This window comes from Meles meles, chromosome 7, assembly GCF_922984935.1.
Source record: "Meles meles chromosome 7, mMelMel3.1 paternal haplotype, whole genome shotgun sequence".
Classification (NCBI taxonomy): Eukaryota; Metazoa; Chordata; class Mammalia; order Carnivora; family Mustelidae; genus Meles; species Meles meles.
Genome location: NC_060072.1, coordinates 104,135,631 through 104,148,564, shown reverse-complemented (window position 1 = coordinate 104,148,564; position 12,934 = coordinate 104,135,631). Strand labels below are relative to the sequence as shown.

At 44.1% G+C, this 12,934-nt stretch overlaps 2 protein-coding genes and 1 long non-coding RNA gene across 6 annotated transcripts in view; 2 read left to right on the top strand and 1 right to left on the bottom strand.

Annotated features, from left to right (window-relative positions):
* Nucleotides 1–11,923, top strand: part of SLC2A3 (solute carrier family 2 member 3) — a 92,695-nt gene extending 80,772 nt beyond the window's left edge. For all 4 annotated transcript variants that reach the window (XM_046012995.1, XM_046012996.1, XM_046012997.1 and 1 more), the window contains 7 exons: nt 1,969–2,209; nt 2,665–2,827; nt 3,144–3,331; nt 6,421–6,525; nt 7,115–7,216; nt 7,665–7,868; nt 9,439–11,923. In XM_046012995.1, coding sequence (XP_045868951.1) covers nt 1,969–2,209; nt 2,665–2,827; nt 3,144–3,331; nt 6,421–6,525; nt 7,115–7,216; nt 7,665–7,868; nt 9,439–9,654 — 1,219 coding nt within the window. In that variant the 3' untranslated portion in view covers nt 9,655–11,923. The remainder of the gene's footprint in view (nt 1–1,968; nt 2,210–2,664; nt 2,828–3,143; nt 3,332–6,420; nt 6,526–7,114; nt 7,217–7,664; nt 7,869–9,438) is intronic.
* On the bottom strand, nt 462–965 carry LOC123947051 (protein S100-A10-like). The gene has a single exon (XM_046012999.1). The coding sequence runs from the start codon at nt 870–872 to the stop codon at nt 537–539; it is 336 nt and encodes a 111-aa protein (XP_045868955.1). The 5' UTR covers nt 873–965; the 3' UTR covers nt 462–536.
* Nucleotides 3,611–4,886, top strand: LOC123947052. The gene is made up of 2 exons (XR_006819693.1): nt 3,611–4,584; nt 4,807–4,886. It is a non-coding gene; the product is annotated as an uncharacterized LOC123947052 (long non-coding RNA).
* Nucleotides 11,924–12,934: the final 1,011 nt, after the last annotated feature.

Below are 12,934 nucleotides of genomic sequence, written 5' to 3'. Positions count from 1 at the left end.
TTCATGCAGGTATATACAAAGCAGGATTGGGAGGAAACGCTTTATAATCCTTGGCCTGTGGCAGATGTGGATAATAGCCAAATAACTGACATTTTTTCCCCAAAAGAGAAAATTGAATCTTCTCATTCTTTGCTGACTTAGTAAAATGTCTTAGCGGAACACTTTCAGTAATGATGGTGAAGAAACCATTTCATTCGCTAATTAGATGTTCTGGAAACACAGATGGAATTCACCTCTAAAAAAACTTAAAGCAGTCCATTTTATTTGATAACACTTGGGGTTTGTTGTGTTTGTATTTTTGAGGCCGCCATGTGATTACTAAAGTCACTGAAATTTTTTTTTTTCAAGTGAGGAACTATAAAAAGGAATTTGTTTATTGAGGGCAAGAGGATGCAAATAATATAAAAATCAAAAGCTTATCTGACTTTTCTTTCTCTGCTTCTCAAATGGGGGTTCGATTTTATTTGTACATTTTCTGAGGGTCCCCAACTGCCAATGGAATCCTTTATATAGGGGGAAGCTGTGGGACAGATTCCTTAAGAGACCCTTTGGGAGAACTCTGATTGGGCAGGAGTGGTGCTCAGTATCACCTGTTTCTTTCTCTCTGCTTCATGTGTACTATCATTGCATGCAGTGGTGAGCTCTACGATTAGGGAGAAGCAGCTTTGGAAGCCCACTTTGCCATCTCGGCACTGGTCGAGGTCCTTCATTTTGTCCACGGCCAGAGGATCTTTCTGATTTTCCAAAAATCCAGGGAACTCCTTTTCCATGAGTACTCGCAGGTGCTCCTTTGTTAAGTAGCCTTTATCACCAGCAAACTTGTGAAACGTGAACATCATGGTTTCCGTGGCATGTTCCATTTGAGACGGCATTTTGGTGAGGTCTGTTGAAACCTTGGCCCGAGGCGCAGCAGGGACGATTGGCTGGCTGGAACGCGTGGCCAGTCTAGTCACTGAAATTTTAATGTGGTCCTCCCATAACTCAGTGATATTTTTCCTATCATTATTAGCAAAAGAACCTAATAGAGGAAGTAGGGAAAGCAGGAAAGGAATGCAGAGAAAGGTAAAAGTGAGGATGAGGGATAAAACTTTTCTCTCCTTTGGCAGCACATATGGGTCTCCCAGGGAGCTTTTCAAAGTACCAGTGTTTGAGAACTCCTGGGTAATTCCAACAGGCCACCCAACGGCAGAATCCCTGAACTCTCTTCAAGTGTCTGCAGTAATTTTCAGCGTTAAGCTCTTCCTTCTGACTTTCTCTAGTTCTTTCGGTGGTTTGGCCTCCCACACTTAACACATAGATGCAGTTATTTATTATTTTATGCTGGCTATCAATACTTACTGTATATGGCCTCACCATAGACTAGCTGAGAGCCAGAGAGCTGAAGCGGTCTGCTTTCTGTGCATGGAAAAACTTGTGGAAAATCTGTCTCCATTAGTATGTTGGTGGCACCTAAGCAGCTATAACAAAATCGAGTAAGAAGCATAACAAGAGCAGCACTGGTCCAGAAATTGCTCGAGTGAGTTTGTGGACCAGCTGCATCAGAATTGCCCAGGGCAGTGGTTCTCAGACCTTAGCGAGACTCAACACCCGGATGGCTTCTGGGAACAAGGTTGCTGGGCTCAGTCCCAGAGTCAGACCTAATGATTTAGTAGATCGGGGTGGGGTGGAACAGTTTTAATTTCTTGCAGATTCCTAGCTGATGCAGTCAGTTTGTGGGCAACTGAGAACTACTGGCCTTTGTGCTTGCTAGAATCCTGGCTGTCACTGGGGATTAAAACAATCTTAAACAAGTTCTCTAGGTGAGTTTTTCTGTGGACAGAGGTGTAAGAACCATTGATCTTATCTCAACTAGAATGTTCTGATAACAGACTGGAGGAGGGTAGAGAGATAAGGAAAGAGAAGATCCGGGCTGGCGGATTTTGCTGACTTCTTGCTGACTTCTCTTGTTGTCTTCGGTTAACCTTTCAGGCGCAATTCAATGCTGATTGTCAACCTCCTCGCCGTCGCTGGCGGCTGCCTTATGGGGTTCTGCAAAATTGCCAAGTCGGTTGAAATGCTGATCCTGGGCCGGTTAGTTATTGGCCTCTTCTGCGGCCTCTGCACAGGTTTTGTGCCCATGTACATTGGCGAGGTCTCTCCGACTGCCCTTCGGGGGGCTTTCGGTACTCTAAACCAGCTGGGCATCGTCATCGGAATCCTGGTGGCTCAGGTACTCCAGAACTCCTACTTAATACGTGTTAGTTTCTTGGTTCATAAAATGAGTTAACATAGATAAAGCTCTCAGGAATCTCTGGCATATGTAAGTTTGAGGTGTTACTATTACCTGTAGCTCACAGATAGCTAAAGAAGCAGGCAGCGTAGAGAAGAAACAGAATTTATCTTTTCTTTTTAAGTTTATCTTTTTTAAGATTCAGTTTTTGAGAGGGAGAGAGCAAGCATGAGTGCACTCACAAGAGCAGGGGAGGAAGGCTAGAGGTGGAGGGAGAACACACTTAACCCTCTCCCATGCGGGACTCAATCCCATGATCCTGGGATCATGACCTGAACCAACTAGTAGATAACATAACCGACTGAGCCACCTGGCGCCCTGAATTTTTTTTTGATTGACTTGCGGGTTATATAAGGTATGAGCCTTATAAAGTATCATCTTTATCTGGTTTCTAGATCTTTGGTCTGAAAGTCATCATGGGGACGGAAGACCTTTGGCCCCTGCTTTTGGGCTTCACCATCATTCCAGCTGTCCTGCAAAGTGCAGCCCTTCCGTTCTGCCCCGAGAGTCCTAGATTTCTGCTCATCAACAGAAGGGAAGAGGAGAGTGCTAAGGAGAGTAAGTATCATTCACACTTTCGCTGTAGGAATTTTGGGGTCGTGGTTTATTTTAGGATGAGGGTATTGGATCTGTGTTTTGTCTGCTCCTTTCCTTGCTCCTCTGGACCCAAGTGGAGACTTTCCTGATTGCTCTGGAGTCAGAAACTTTGCACCCCTTAAAGCGTGAAGTGAGAAGCAGGTTAGGGTTAGGGCACAGATGCTAACAGATGAGCCATTATCTGGGGCTCATTCCAGTGTGACTTCTTCCCAGCTGAGTTACAGGGGAAATGAAGTCGAGATGGCACCTTATCTTTATCCTTTGTCTGTTTGACCAGTCCTCCAACGATTGTGGGGCACCCAGGACGTGAGTCAGGACATCCAGGAGATGAAAGATGAGAGCGCCAGGATGGCGCAAGAGAAGCAACCCACGGTGTTGGAGCTCTTCCGGTCGCGCAGCTACCGGCAGCCCATCATGATTTCCATCATGCTCCAGCTGTCCCAGCAGCTGTCTGGAATCAATGCTGTGAGTAGCTGCTCTGTCTCTGGCTGTCCCACACATGCTTCCACTTGCCCTAGGGGCCAAGCAAGGGTGGCTGCTCACCTCCTTACTACCTACAGAGTCCCCACGATTCTTGCACACAGCAGCCATTCCAAAAATGTTGGTTATCCAGGTTTTTTGACTTGTTTTTTTTTCCTTTTTTTTTTTTTTTAAGTTTATTTACATAATCTCTACACCCACCCTGGGGCTAGAACTCACAGCCCCGAGATCAAGAGTCACATGCTCTTACCGAGGGCGCCAGTGAGGCGCCCCTGTTTTTATTTCTTTAAAATTTTATCTGCAGTACATGTTTTCCATGTGGGGAAATAAGAAAATAAATAATAAAACAAAAAATTCATCACCTTTAGTCTTGGAACTTGTAGATAATACTGTTGTCTTTCAAACTTTTTAAAAACATTTACCTACTTTTAATTAATCCTCTTTTCCGACCACTCATTCTTTATTTCTAGTTGTCTTTTACTCTGATCAGTCCTGTCTGATGTCATCAGTGATAAGGCAGGCCTTGCAACTGAAGCAGATGCAAGAATTTACACTCTGGCTTTTCTCCAGGACTTTACAGTCTTAAAAAAAAAATCACTGTAAAGCCCTGGGGAATAAGTAGGAAATAAATTCAAGAAATCTGGGGGCACACTAAGAACTTAGAGCTGACCTTACTATTCTTTCTGAATATAGTGACTCAGTTTAAAGTAGCGAGCAGGGGCGCCTGGGTGGCTCAGTGGATTAAGCCGCTGCCTTCGGCTCAGGTCATGATCTCGGGATCCTGGAATCGAGCCCCGCATCGGGCTCTCTGCTCCGCAGGGAGCCTGCTTCCTCCTCTCTCTCTGCCTGCCTCTCTGCCTACTTGTGATCTTCTCTCTGTCAAATAAATAAATAAAATCTTTAAAAAAAAAAAAAATAAAATAAAAAATAAAGTAGCGAGCAAAATGGAAGCTGGCATTTGGCAGGTAGCTTGAATTCTGCAGATAACTAACGACCTTCTAGCTCTTGGGTTCTAGTAGTGGTAAGAGGATACTCCCATACCTTCTATCCATTCGCAGATAGAGTTTTTGGATATGAAGCACAGCCTTCTTCTGATTCTGCCCAGAGGGTTTCTCATCACGTCCTTCTTCAATCAATACGATTAGATCATTCTGTAGCAGAGCATTTTGCAAAACACACTTCTTGATACTCAAAATAGCAAGTTGGTCTTTGGCCTTTTCTCCCTCACATACAAGAAGGTTACTTGTAGGGACGCCTGGGTGGCTCAGCGGGTTAAGCCGCTGCCTTTGGCTCGGGTCATGATCCCAGGGTCCTGGGATCGAGTCCCGCATGGTCTCCTTGCTCGGCAGGGAGCCTGCTTCTCTCTCCACCTCTGCCTGCCTGTGTGCTCTCTCTCTCTCTCCTTCTCTCTGACAAATAAATAAAATAAAATAAAAATTTAAAAAAAAAAAAAAAAGAAGGTTACTTGTATTTGAAATAGCAGTGCTTTTCATGAAAGATTAGAGGCTGTTACATCAGAAACTGGAAGAAAAAATAGTTTTAAAAAAACCTCTGAGATGATTTGATGGATCCCAGTTTCAAATTTTGTCATTTTTAAAAACCACTGTGGGCAGGGCGCCTTGGTGGCTCAGTGGGTTAAGCCTCTGCCTTCGGCTCAGGTCATGATTTCAGGGTCCTGGAATGGAGCCCTGCATCTTGCTCTCTGCTCAATGGGGAGCCTGCTTCCCCCTCTCTGCCTCCTTTTCTGCCTACTTGTGATCTCTTCTCGATAGAGTGTGTGACTCGATCTTGGGGCATTGGGTGTAGGGCTTACTTTTTAAGATTTTTTTTTTTTTAAATATTTTATTTATTTGACAGAAATCACAAGTAGGCAGAGAGGCAGGCAGGGAGAGAGGAGGAAGCAGGCTCCCTGCGGAGCAGAGAGCCTGATGCGGGGCTGGATCCCAGGACCCTGGGATCATGACCTGAGCCGAAGGCAGAGGCCTAATCCACTGAGCCACCCAGGCGCCCCTTTTTTTTTTAAGATTTTAATTTGATTTTTTTTTTTTTAATTTGACACAACACGACCGGCGAGTGTTCCCTCTTTTGCTATGTCTTTGTCAAATAAATAAATAAAATCTTTTAAAAAATAACAAATACACATAGTTTCTATCCAGGGTTGTAGGTGTTTGAAGAGTTCTTGAGAAGGTAAGTCCCAGTGTAAACGCATATATTCATCACAAAGTCTGATGACAATACAGGCATAGGGGGCAAACACTCCAGATGAAATCGTAAACTGACCCAAACCTGAAGGACTGAACCTTAGCTGATCTAGATCCTGTTCCGTTGTTCCCTGGAGGTCTGAGTTCAGTATTTGGACATCTCAAAATTAACTATGGTAGCTTAGCAACCCTACATTTCAGCAGGCTGACCAGCAAATAATAAACAGTAGTATAAACTGTAGCTTACTTAATACTAAGTACATGTTAAATTAAAATGATAGCTGGTGTCATTTCCTCAAACACTTGGAAATGACCTAGGGTTAGGGGTCAGCCGAGGTTCTGTTTCTATTTTCATGAGCAGGCTGAGATTACTCCCAGTTGCTTCGCTGTCAGAATAGGATGTCTGTGTGCCAGTCACTGTTCAAGGGTTCAAGGGTTAGAGGAATTGTCCGTTGAAGAAGCTAAATTGAGGAACTTGCTGCTGGCTGGCCTTGTCAGAAGATCACACAACTTTTGACCTCGGGGTCTTGAGTTCCAGTGCCATGTTGGGTGTAGAGGTTATTTTTAAAAAAACAAAGCCTTTAAAACAAACCAGAAAAGCTTAACCAATAGTTGTTAAGGAGGAGACTTCAATGAGCAGAAGGAGTAAACATTGAAGAAGAAAATGGAAACAAGTAGCTAGAATTGAGAACCAAGAAGAGAGGAGAGATAAGATATAGAGGATGATTTCTTTGTAGAAAAGACACTGAGTGAACCAAAAAATCCAGAAAGGACTCCTTAACCTCCTGGGACTTGGAGATTATTATTCTGAGGGTTTTCTTAACTGCTGTGCACAACTGCAGTTTCACAGTTGTATCTTTTGTTTTCTTTCAGGTCTTCTATTATTCAACAGGAATCTTCAAGGACGCAGGTGTTGAGGAGCCCATCTATGCCACCATTGGCGCGGGTGTGGTTAATACCATCTTCACCATCGTCTCTGTAAGTTGGATGGTGTGAAAGTTTGGGGGCGGGGGAGGGGCGAGGGGCGTTCTTACTATACACGTTCAAAGCTGGGTTTCTTGTCCTGCCATCTCCCTCCTCCCTACCATCATTTAAATAATAAACCTTTGTGTTACCTCGTTCTTCTTTGGGGAAGAAGAGCTGTTTTATGATGGGTATAAAAGTCTTCACTCCAAGCAAATAAGAAGTAGGTGAGAAGGAGGGAGGTATAAAAGGGATTCTGTAGGATGCTTTAAACTCAGAACTAAAACAGGAAGTGTGGGGGGTGCCTGCATGACTTAGTTGGTCTTTGACTGCCTTTGGCTCAGGTCATGATCCCGGAGTCCTGGGATGGAGTCCCACATGGGGCGCGGGGCCCAGCAGGGAGCCTGCTTCTCCCTCTCCCTTTTCTGGTCTCATGCTGTTTCTCTCCCCCTCTCTTTCTCAAATAAATAAATAAAATCTGAAGTAAATAAACAGGGAAGTATGACTGTAACAAGTATCCTGCTACTGGTAAGGCAGATTCAGGTAGTTGGTAACTGTTTTCCTGAAAGGAAAAGCAGACATTTTACTTCTATTCTTCTTTTAGCTGTTTCTGGTGGAAAGGGCAGGGAGGAGGACTCTGCATATGATTGGCCTCGGAGGGATGGCTGTTTGTTCCATCTTTATGACCATCTCCTTGTTGTTGAAGGTGAGTACTCTCTGAGTGAAGGAGAGGGAGGGGATGGGAAGAGAAGGTTACAGGTGGCTCTGACAACGGGTGGGAAGGTAAGGTCGGAGATCCATAAAGTCATGTATTTTACAAAAAGTGAATCATCAGAGATCGGTAATGATACTGCTATAATTCTATATATATATTCGACATAACACAGGCTTGTAATTTAATTCTTCATGTAATGTTGAGGTAATTTTTCCCATTTTATGGGTGATGAAATGATCTTAGTGCAGAATAACACATGTGTGAGCACAAGGCTAGGATTCAAAAACCCAGCCTTTTGACTCTTAAGTTAAATAACTCCATTGTACCCCAGGACAGAGGGAGCTTTTCATTATCAATCAGTCCTCATCTCTGGGAGGCTAGATCCTATCCAGGCTGAGCTGTCTTTACTACTAACTTTCTTTGTTCCTTCCTCATTTAGGATGACTATAATTGGATGAGCTTTGTTTGTATCGGGGCTATCTTGGTCTTTGTGGCCTTCTTTGAAATTGGCCCGGGCCCCATTCCCTGGTTTATCGTGGCGGAACTCTTCAGCCAAGGACCCCGCCCAGCTGCAATGGCAGTGGCTGGTTGTTCCAACTGGACCTCCAACTTTCTTGTTGGGCTACTCTTCCCTTCAGCTGCAGTAAGTAAATTATAAACATACTCAACCAAGCCCATCTCGAAATCAGCTCACTAAAGCCAGCACATTTAAAATCTGGCAACTGACACCGCAGAGGATTAGATAGTGTTTTATGTTTTGGTGTTTTGTTTGTTGTTTAAAATTTTATTTAAGATATTTTTTTTATTTGTCAGAGTAACAGGCAGAGGGAGAAGCAGGCTTGCTGTGGGACTCAATCCCAGGACCCGGGGATCATAACCTGAACCGAAGGCAGACACTTAACCAACCGAGCCACCCAGGCATCCCCAGATTTTATTTATTTTAGAGAGTGAGATTGTGGGAAGGAGGGAGGAACGGGAACAGGAAGAGGGAGAGGATCTCAAGCAGACACTGCGCTTTGTGCCTGACCTGGGGCTTGATTTCCTGACCCTGAGATCAGGACCTGAGTGAAAAATAGAGTTGGGACGCTCAACCAACTAAACCACCCAGGCGCCTCAGATGTCAAGTGTTTTAAACCAGATTTTCTTCTCATTTTCAGTGGCATATAGAAAAAGAAGGAATGGTAGCCAAAAAAAAAAAAAAAGGTTGAAGCAGGAGGGCAAAACTGGGGAGCTCTGTTTTTTAAGTGAACTCTAGCCCCCATCTTGGGAGCTCAAACTCAAGACATGGAGATCAAGAGTCACGTGTTCTACTCACTGAGCCAGCCAGGTGCCCCAAAACTGGAAATTTTTTTTAATGTATTTTAATTTTAAAAATCTCTACACCCAGCTTAGGGCCCGAACTCATGAGCCCAAGATCCAGTTGCGCACTCTACCAACTGAGGCAGTCGGGTGTCCCAGAACTGGAAATTTGAAAAGACCGCTGGTCTGAGGTGATTACAGGAATAGTTCTGTCTAGATACAGTGACCGTGATCAGTCTCAAAGGATTCCAGAACAACACTTAAATCCACAGTTTGAATTAGCTGGCATTAATGACTTCATGACCTTAAAGACTCATTAATAATCATAGGATATTAATGAGTGAATGAAGGAGATCCTATTTTAAAATGACCTGGGGATGATTCCGTAAATATACGCACTTGCAGTGGACTTCTAGAATGCTAAGAAACCGGGTTGTTTTTTTTTTTAAACCCAGATAATCATCAGAAGTCCTAGGGCCCCTGGGTGGGGACTCAGTCAGTTAAGCATCTGCCTTCAACTCAGGCCATGATCCCAGAGCTGGGATCTAGCCCTGAATCAGCCTCCTTGGTCAGTGGGGAGCCCCCTCCTCTTTCTCCCTGCCGTTCTCCCCCTGCCTGTGCAAGCACTCTTTCTCTCTTTTTCTGACAAATAAACCTTTTTTTAAAAATGTCCTGGAATACTCAATAGGTATTTGGAAGCAGGTAGGGATCTTTAATGAATGGGAAAAGGAATGACACAGGATTAGAGATAACAGTAAGTGAGCAGTGGCATTTAAAGACACAAAGAAGACTCCCTGTGTTCTCGTTCAATGTGGAAGGCTTGTGCCTTGAAGCCTACTGGAAATGGACGGGAAGGAGGTTTGGCAATGACCAGAATTTACACTGACACTCTTCTTTTGGTATCTTTTCACTAGTTCTATTTAGGAGCCTATGTTTTTATCATCTTCACTGGCTTCCTCATTATCTTCTTGGTCTTCACCTTCTTCAAAGTCCCTGAGACTCGTGGCAGGACTTTTGAGGAAATCACACGAGCCTTCGAAGGGCAGGCACAGGAGGCTAACAGAGCTGAGAAGGGCCCCATCGTGGAGATGAACAGCATCCAGCCCGTGAAGGAGACTGCCACCGTCTAAGCCATGCCTCCTTCCCGCCTCCCTCCCAACATGGAAAAGCCACCTCTCCCCCCAGATGAGGGAGAGACCTCATCAGGTTGTAATCCAGGACTGTTTCTGAATGCTGCTACTTGATTCCTTTCTCTTCCCACACACTCCATGAGCACTCAGAGGAACCCAGTGCTGGAGCTAGTATCTTCAGTGGCTTTCGAAACATTTCATTTCTTGGACATTCTCTTCTGTTGAGGAGAGACCAGGTGAACCTACCTTCATTTCAGGAGGAACTGGCCGCTTGCCGTATGACAGCATTGCCAGCTCTTCCTCCCTTGGGTTCTAACAGGGCTTCGCGAGGGCCAGTAGGGGAGTAAGAGTGAGGTGCAGTTTCCCTGACCCCAGACTTGCAGGAAGCAGATGTACAAGAGTGTGGAGGGCAGAAAGGGATTAAATAAGAGCACCTTCCTTGCTTCCATACAGCTCTGCAGAGCAAATTAACTTGAGTTTATTTATTTAATCTTCTGGTTTTATTGCATAAATATTTATTTTTTTAAGTGTAAAATAATTTTACCAAATAATGAAAACATAAGGAAATTGAGGATAGAGGGAGGCGCTTGAGGAGAGGTTATAGGGTAGAAGACTGGATGCTGGAGAGAGAGGTGGAGGTGCAATAAGGGAAGATTCAGGGAGAAGTGTAACACGTTCTCAGAGGGTACGTGATGGGGTGTGTGAAGTCTGCACGTTGCCTCTTAACCTTCAGGTGGAAACTCTAAAGTTTAATTTCTCAGAAAAGTCATGTGCCTGTATTAAGAAGCTACTGGTTACCTTTGGAACTTCTTTCTTTGTTTAAAATTATATGTAGTATTACTTGAAACCCAGGGTTGTTATTAAGATGGGCGTTATAGCTAATGGTGGTGGGTGGGTTCTGACTTCGGTTGGAGTCCAGAGAAGGGAATGTTATTTCTAGAAATCTTTCTCCCCTCACTGGACAAAACTTCTTCCACTTGTTGCAGACTTGTGGGGGTGGGGGGTGTTTTAAGTATTCCTAACACGGCTTGGTAGGAGAACCTTCCACATGAAAAGCCCAAAATAGTGGTTCTTGGTAGAGGTTCTGTATTTCTCCATTTTGTTCTTTAGGAGATTTTAGTTGTTGATTTTGAATTATTTTCAAGCCATAGCTTTAAAAGAATTCAGAGGAGAATGTTCATAAACTTAACTTAGAACTTGTAACCTCAGCTCTGGGAGAGGATTTTTCCTGAACGATTATTACCTAGTTGAAGTATGTTACTGCTTTAGGGTCCTCGCATGCTTGTTCTGTTACCATATTTGCATAGTGGGGTGGCAAGTGCCCTTGGGGGACCATACATTTGGGGTAGTATGAGTAAATGTGCAGTGTAGCCCACACTTGAGAGAGTATGAATGTATGTGCACTGTCACTTTGCTCTGGGTGGGAGTAGATGACTGGTAACTTGTGTCCTCTGTTCCTACAGCCCCCCCCTTTGAATAAAAGGTGTTCAAACTCATCTCCATATATATATAAATAACACTGCCTTTGCTGGGTAGAATTTGCATCTACAGTTTTCTTCCAGACTTCAGAGTTCAGGCTCACCTGGCTAATTTTCCTTGTTGGGCATTTTGGGGAGAACTCCTTAAATCTTGAGATGGAGGGTGGAGGACTCTGCCTCCCTCTCTACCCAGGCAGTGGCAGTAGGAAAGGAAAGTGTGAGATCAGAACATGTGGCCTTTTGGAGGGGAGTGGGAGGAGAGAGGGAGCCTTTCTTTTAAGCGGGTAAGAAACAAAGTGAAGACTTCTACCTATGGAGCATTTTAGAGTCAGACAAGGTGGAGGGAGGGATGTACGCTTGCCGCAAGTCATGGACACCTCTACAAATCATCTAGTTTCCCAGTATTTTTATAAATGACACCTACTCTGTCTTCCCTGTTTCATATGTTGCTTGATCACCTTCTCTCCTTGGTGCTTACATATTTCAGACCCTTTAGCCAAACCCTTGCCTTTGACAGTATTTTAGTCACCAGTTCTCACTGTTACCCCTGGTCACGGCCTATGGAAAAGAAACTCACAGAGCTTATATGGAATGGGGCTTGGTTGACCAGTTGACTTTAACCGCCCCTCTGCTTCTGAAGACTCAAAAAACAGTGGGTTGGCAGTAACGCTGTGTGGAAGTTTTCCCATTTCTCGGTGACCAGATTGTGAATATTTCCAAATGGGTTTTCTATTATTAATGTTACTGTGGTTCTTTGTTTTGAAATAAAAACTCTGAATGTACATATGACATCACAGGCTTTTTTGTTCTGCTTTGGTTTGTTTTGTCCTTCCTGTAACAACAAAATCAACTTTAGTTTCCATTTCTTAACTTCCATTTATTTATTTATTTTTAAGGATTTTGTTCATTTGACAGAGATCACAAGTAGGCAGAGGCAGGCAGAGAGCCAGATGTGGGGCTGGATCCCAGGACCCTGGGATCATGACCTGAGCCGAAGGCAGAGGCTTTAACACACTGAGCCACCCAGGCGCCCCTTAACTTCCATTTAGATAAGAAAACACACCCACTTGCACTCATTAACACCTTCATGCCTTCATTTACAGACTGACATTCTGACATTCCCTTCGCTACATTTCCCTGTCCTTACTAAAGTTACCTGAACGGGTACTTTATTTCTGTTTCACCCAGGCACGAGCTCTGTCAAGCCTTTCTGCCAGCAAACATAATCATGACACTGGTACTCTGTTAGAAGGAGAATGAAACCCTGAATGTCCTGAAAGAGCTTGGGGATTGCACCATACTCTCCATAATTGTGGGAATATTAGGTCCCTTTTTCCATCTTTGCTCTCTCTCAATCCATTTTCCAGTAACCCGAGCAATCAAAAAGATCGTATCGGGGCGCCTGGGTGGCTCAGTGGATTAAAGCCGCTGCCTTCGGCTCGGGTCATGATCTCAGGGTCCTGGGATCGAGTCCCGCGTCGGGCTCTTTGCTCAGCAGGGAGCCTGCTTCCCTCCCTCCCTCTCTCTCTGCCTGCCTCTCTATCTACTTGTGATCTCTGTCAAATAAATAAATAAATAAATCTTTAAAAAAAAAAAAAAAAAAAGATCGTATCACTCCTCTGCTTAAAGCCTGATTACATCTTGTTGCACTTAGAGTGGCATCCAGACTCCCTTACTGTGACCTGTAAATTTGGTGACCATACATCCTAGCTGACTCCTGTTACACTGGAGTAATACTTAGAGTATATACTGCTTTCATTCATTATCAAAACCCCCCTAAAAATATCTTAGGAGGGGCGCCT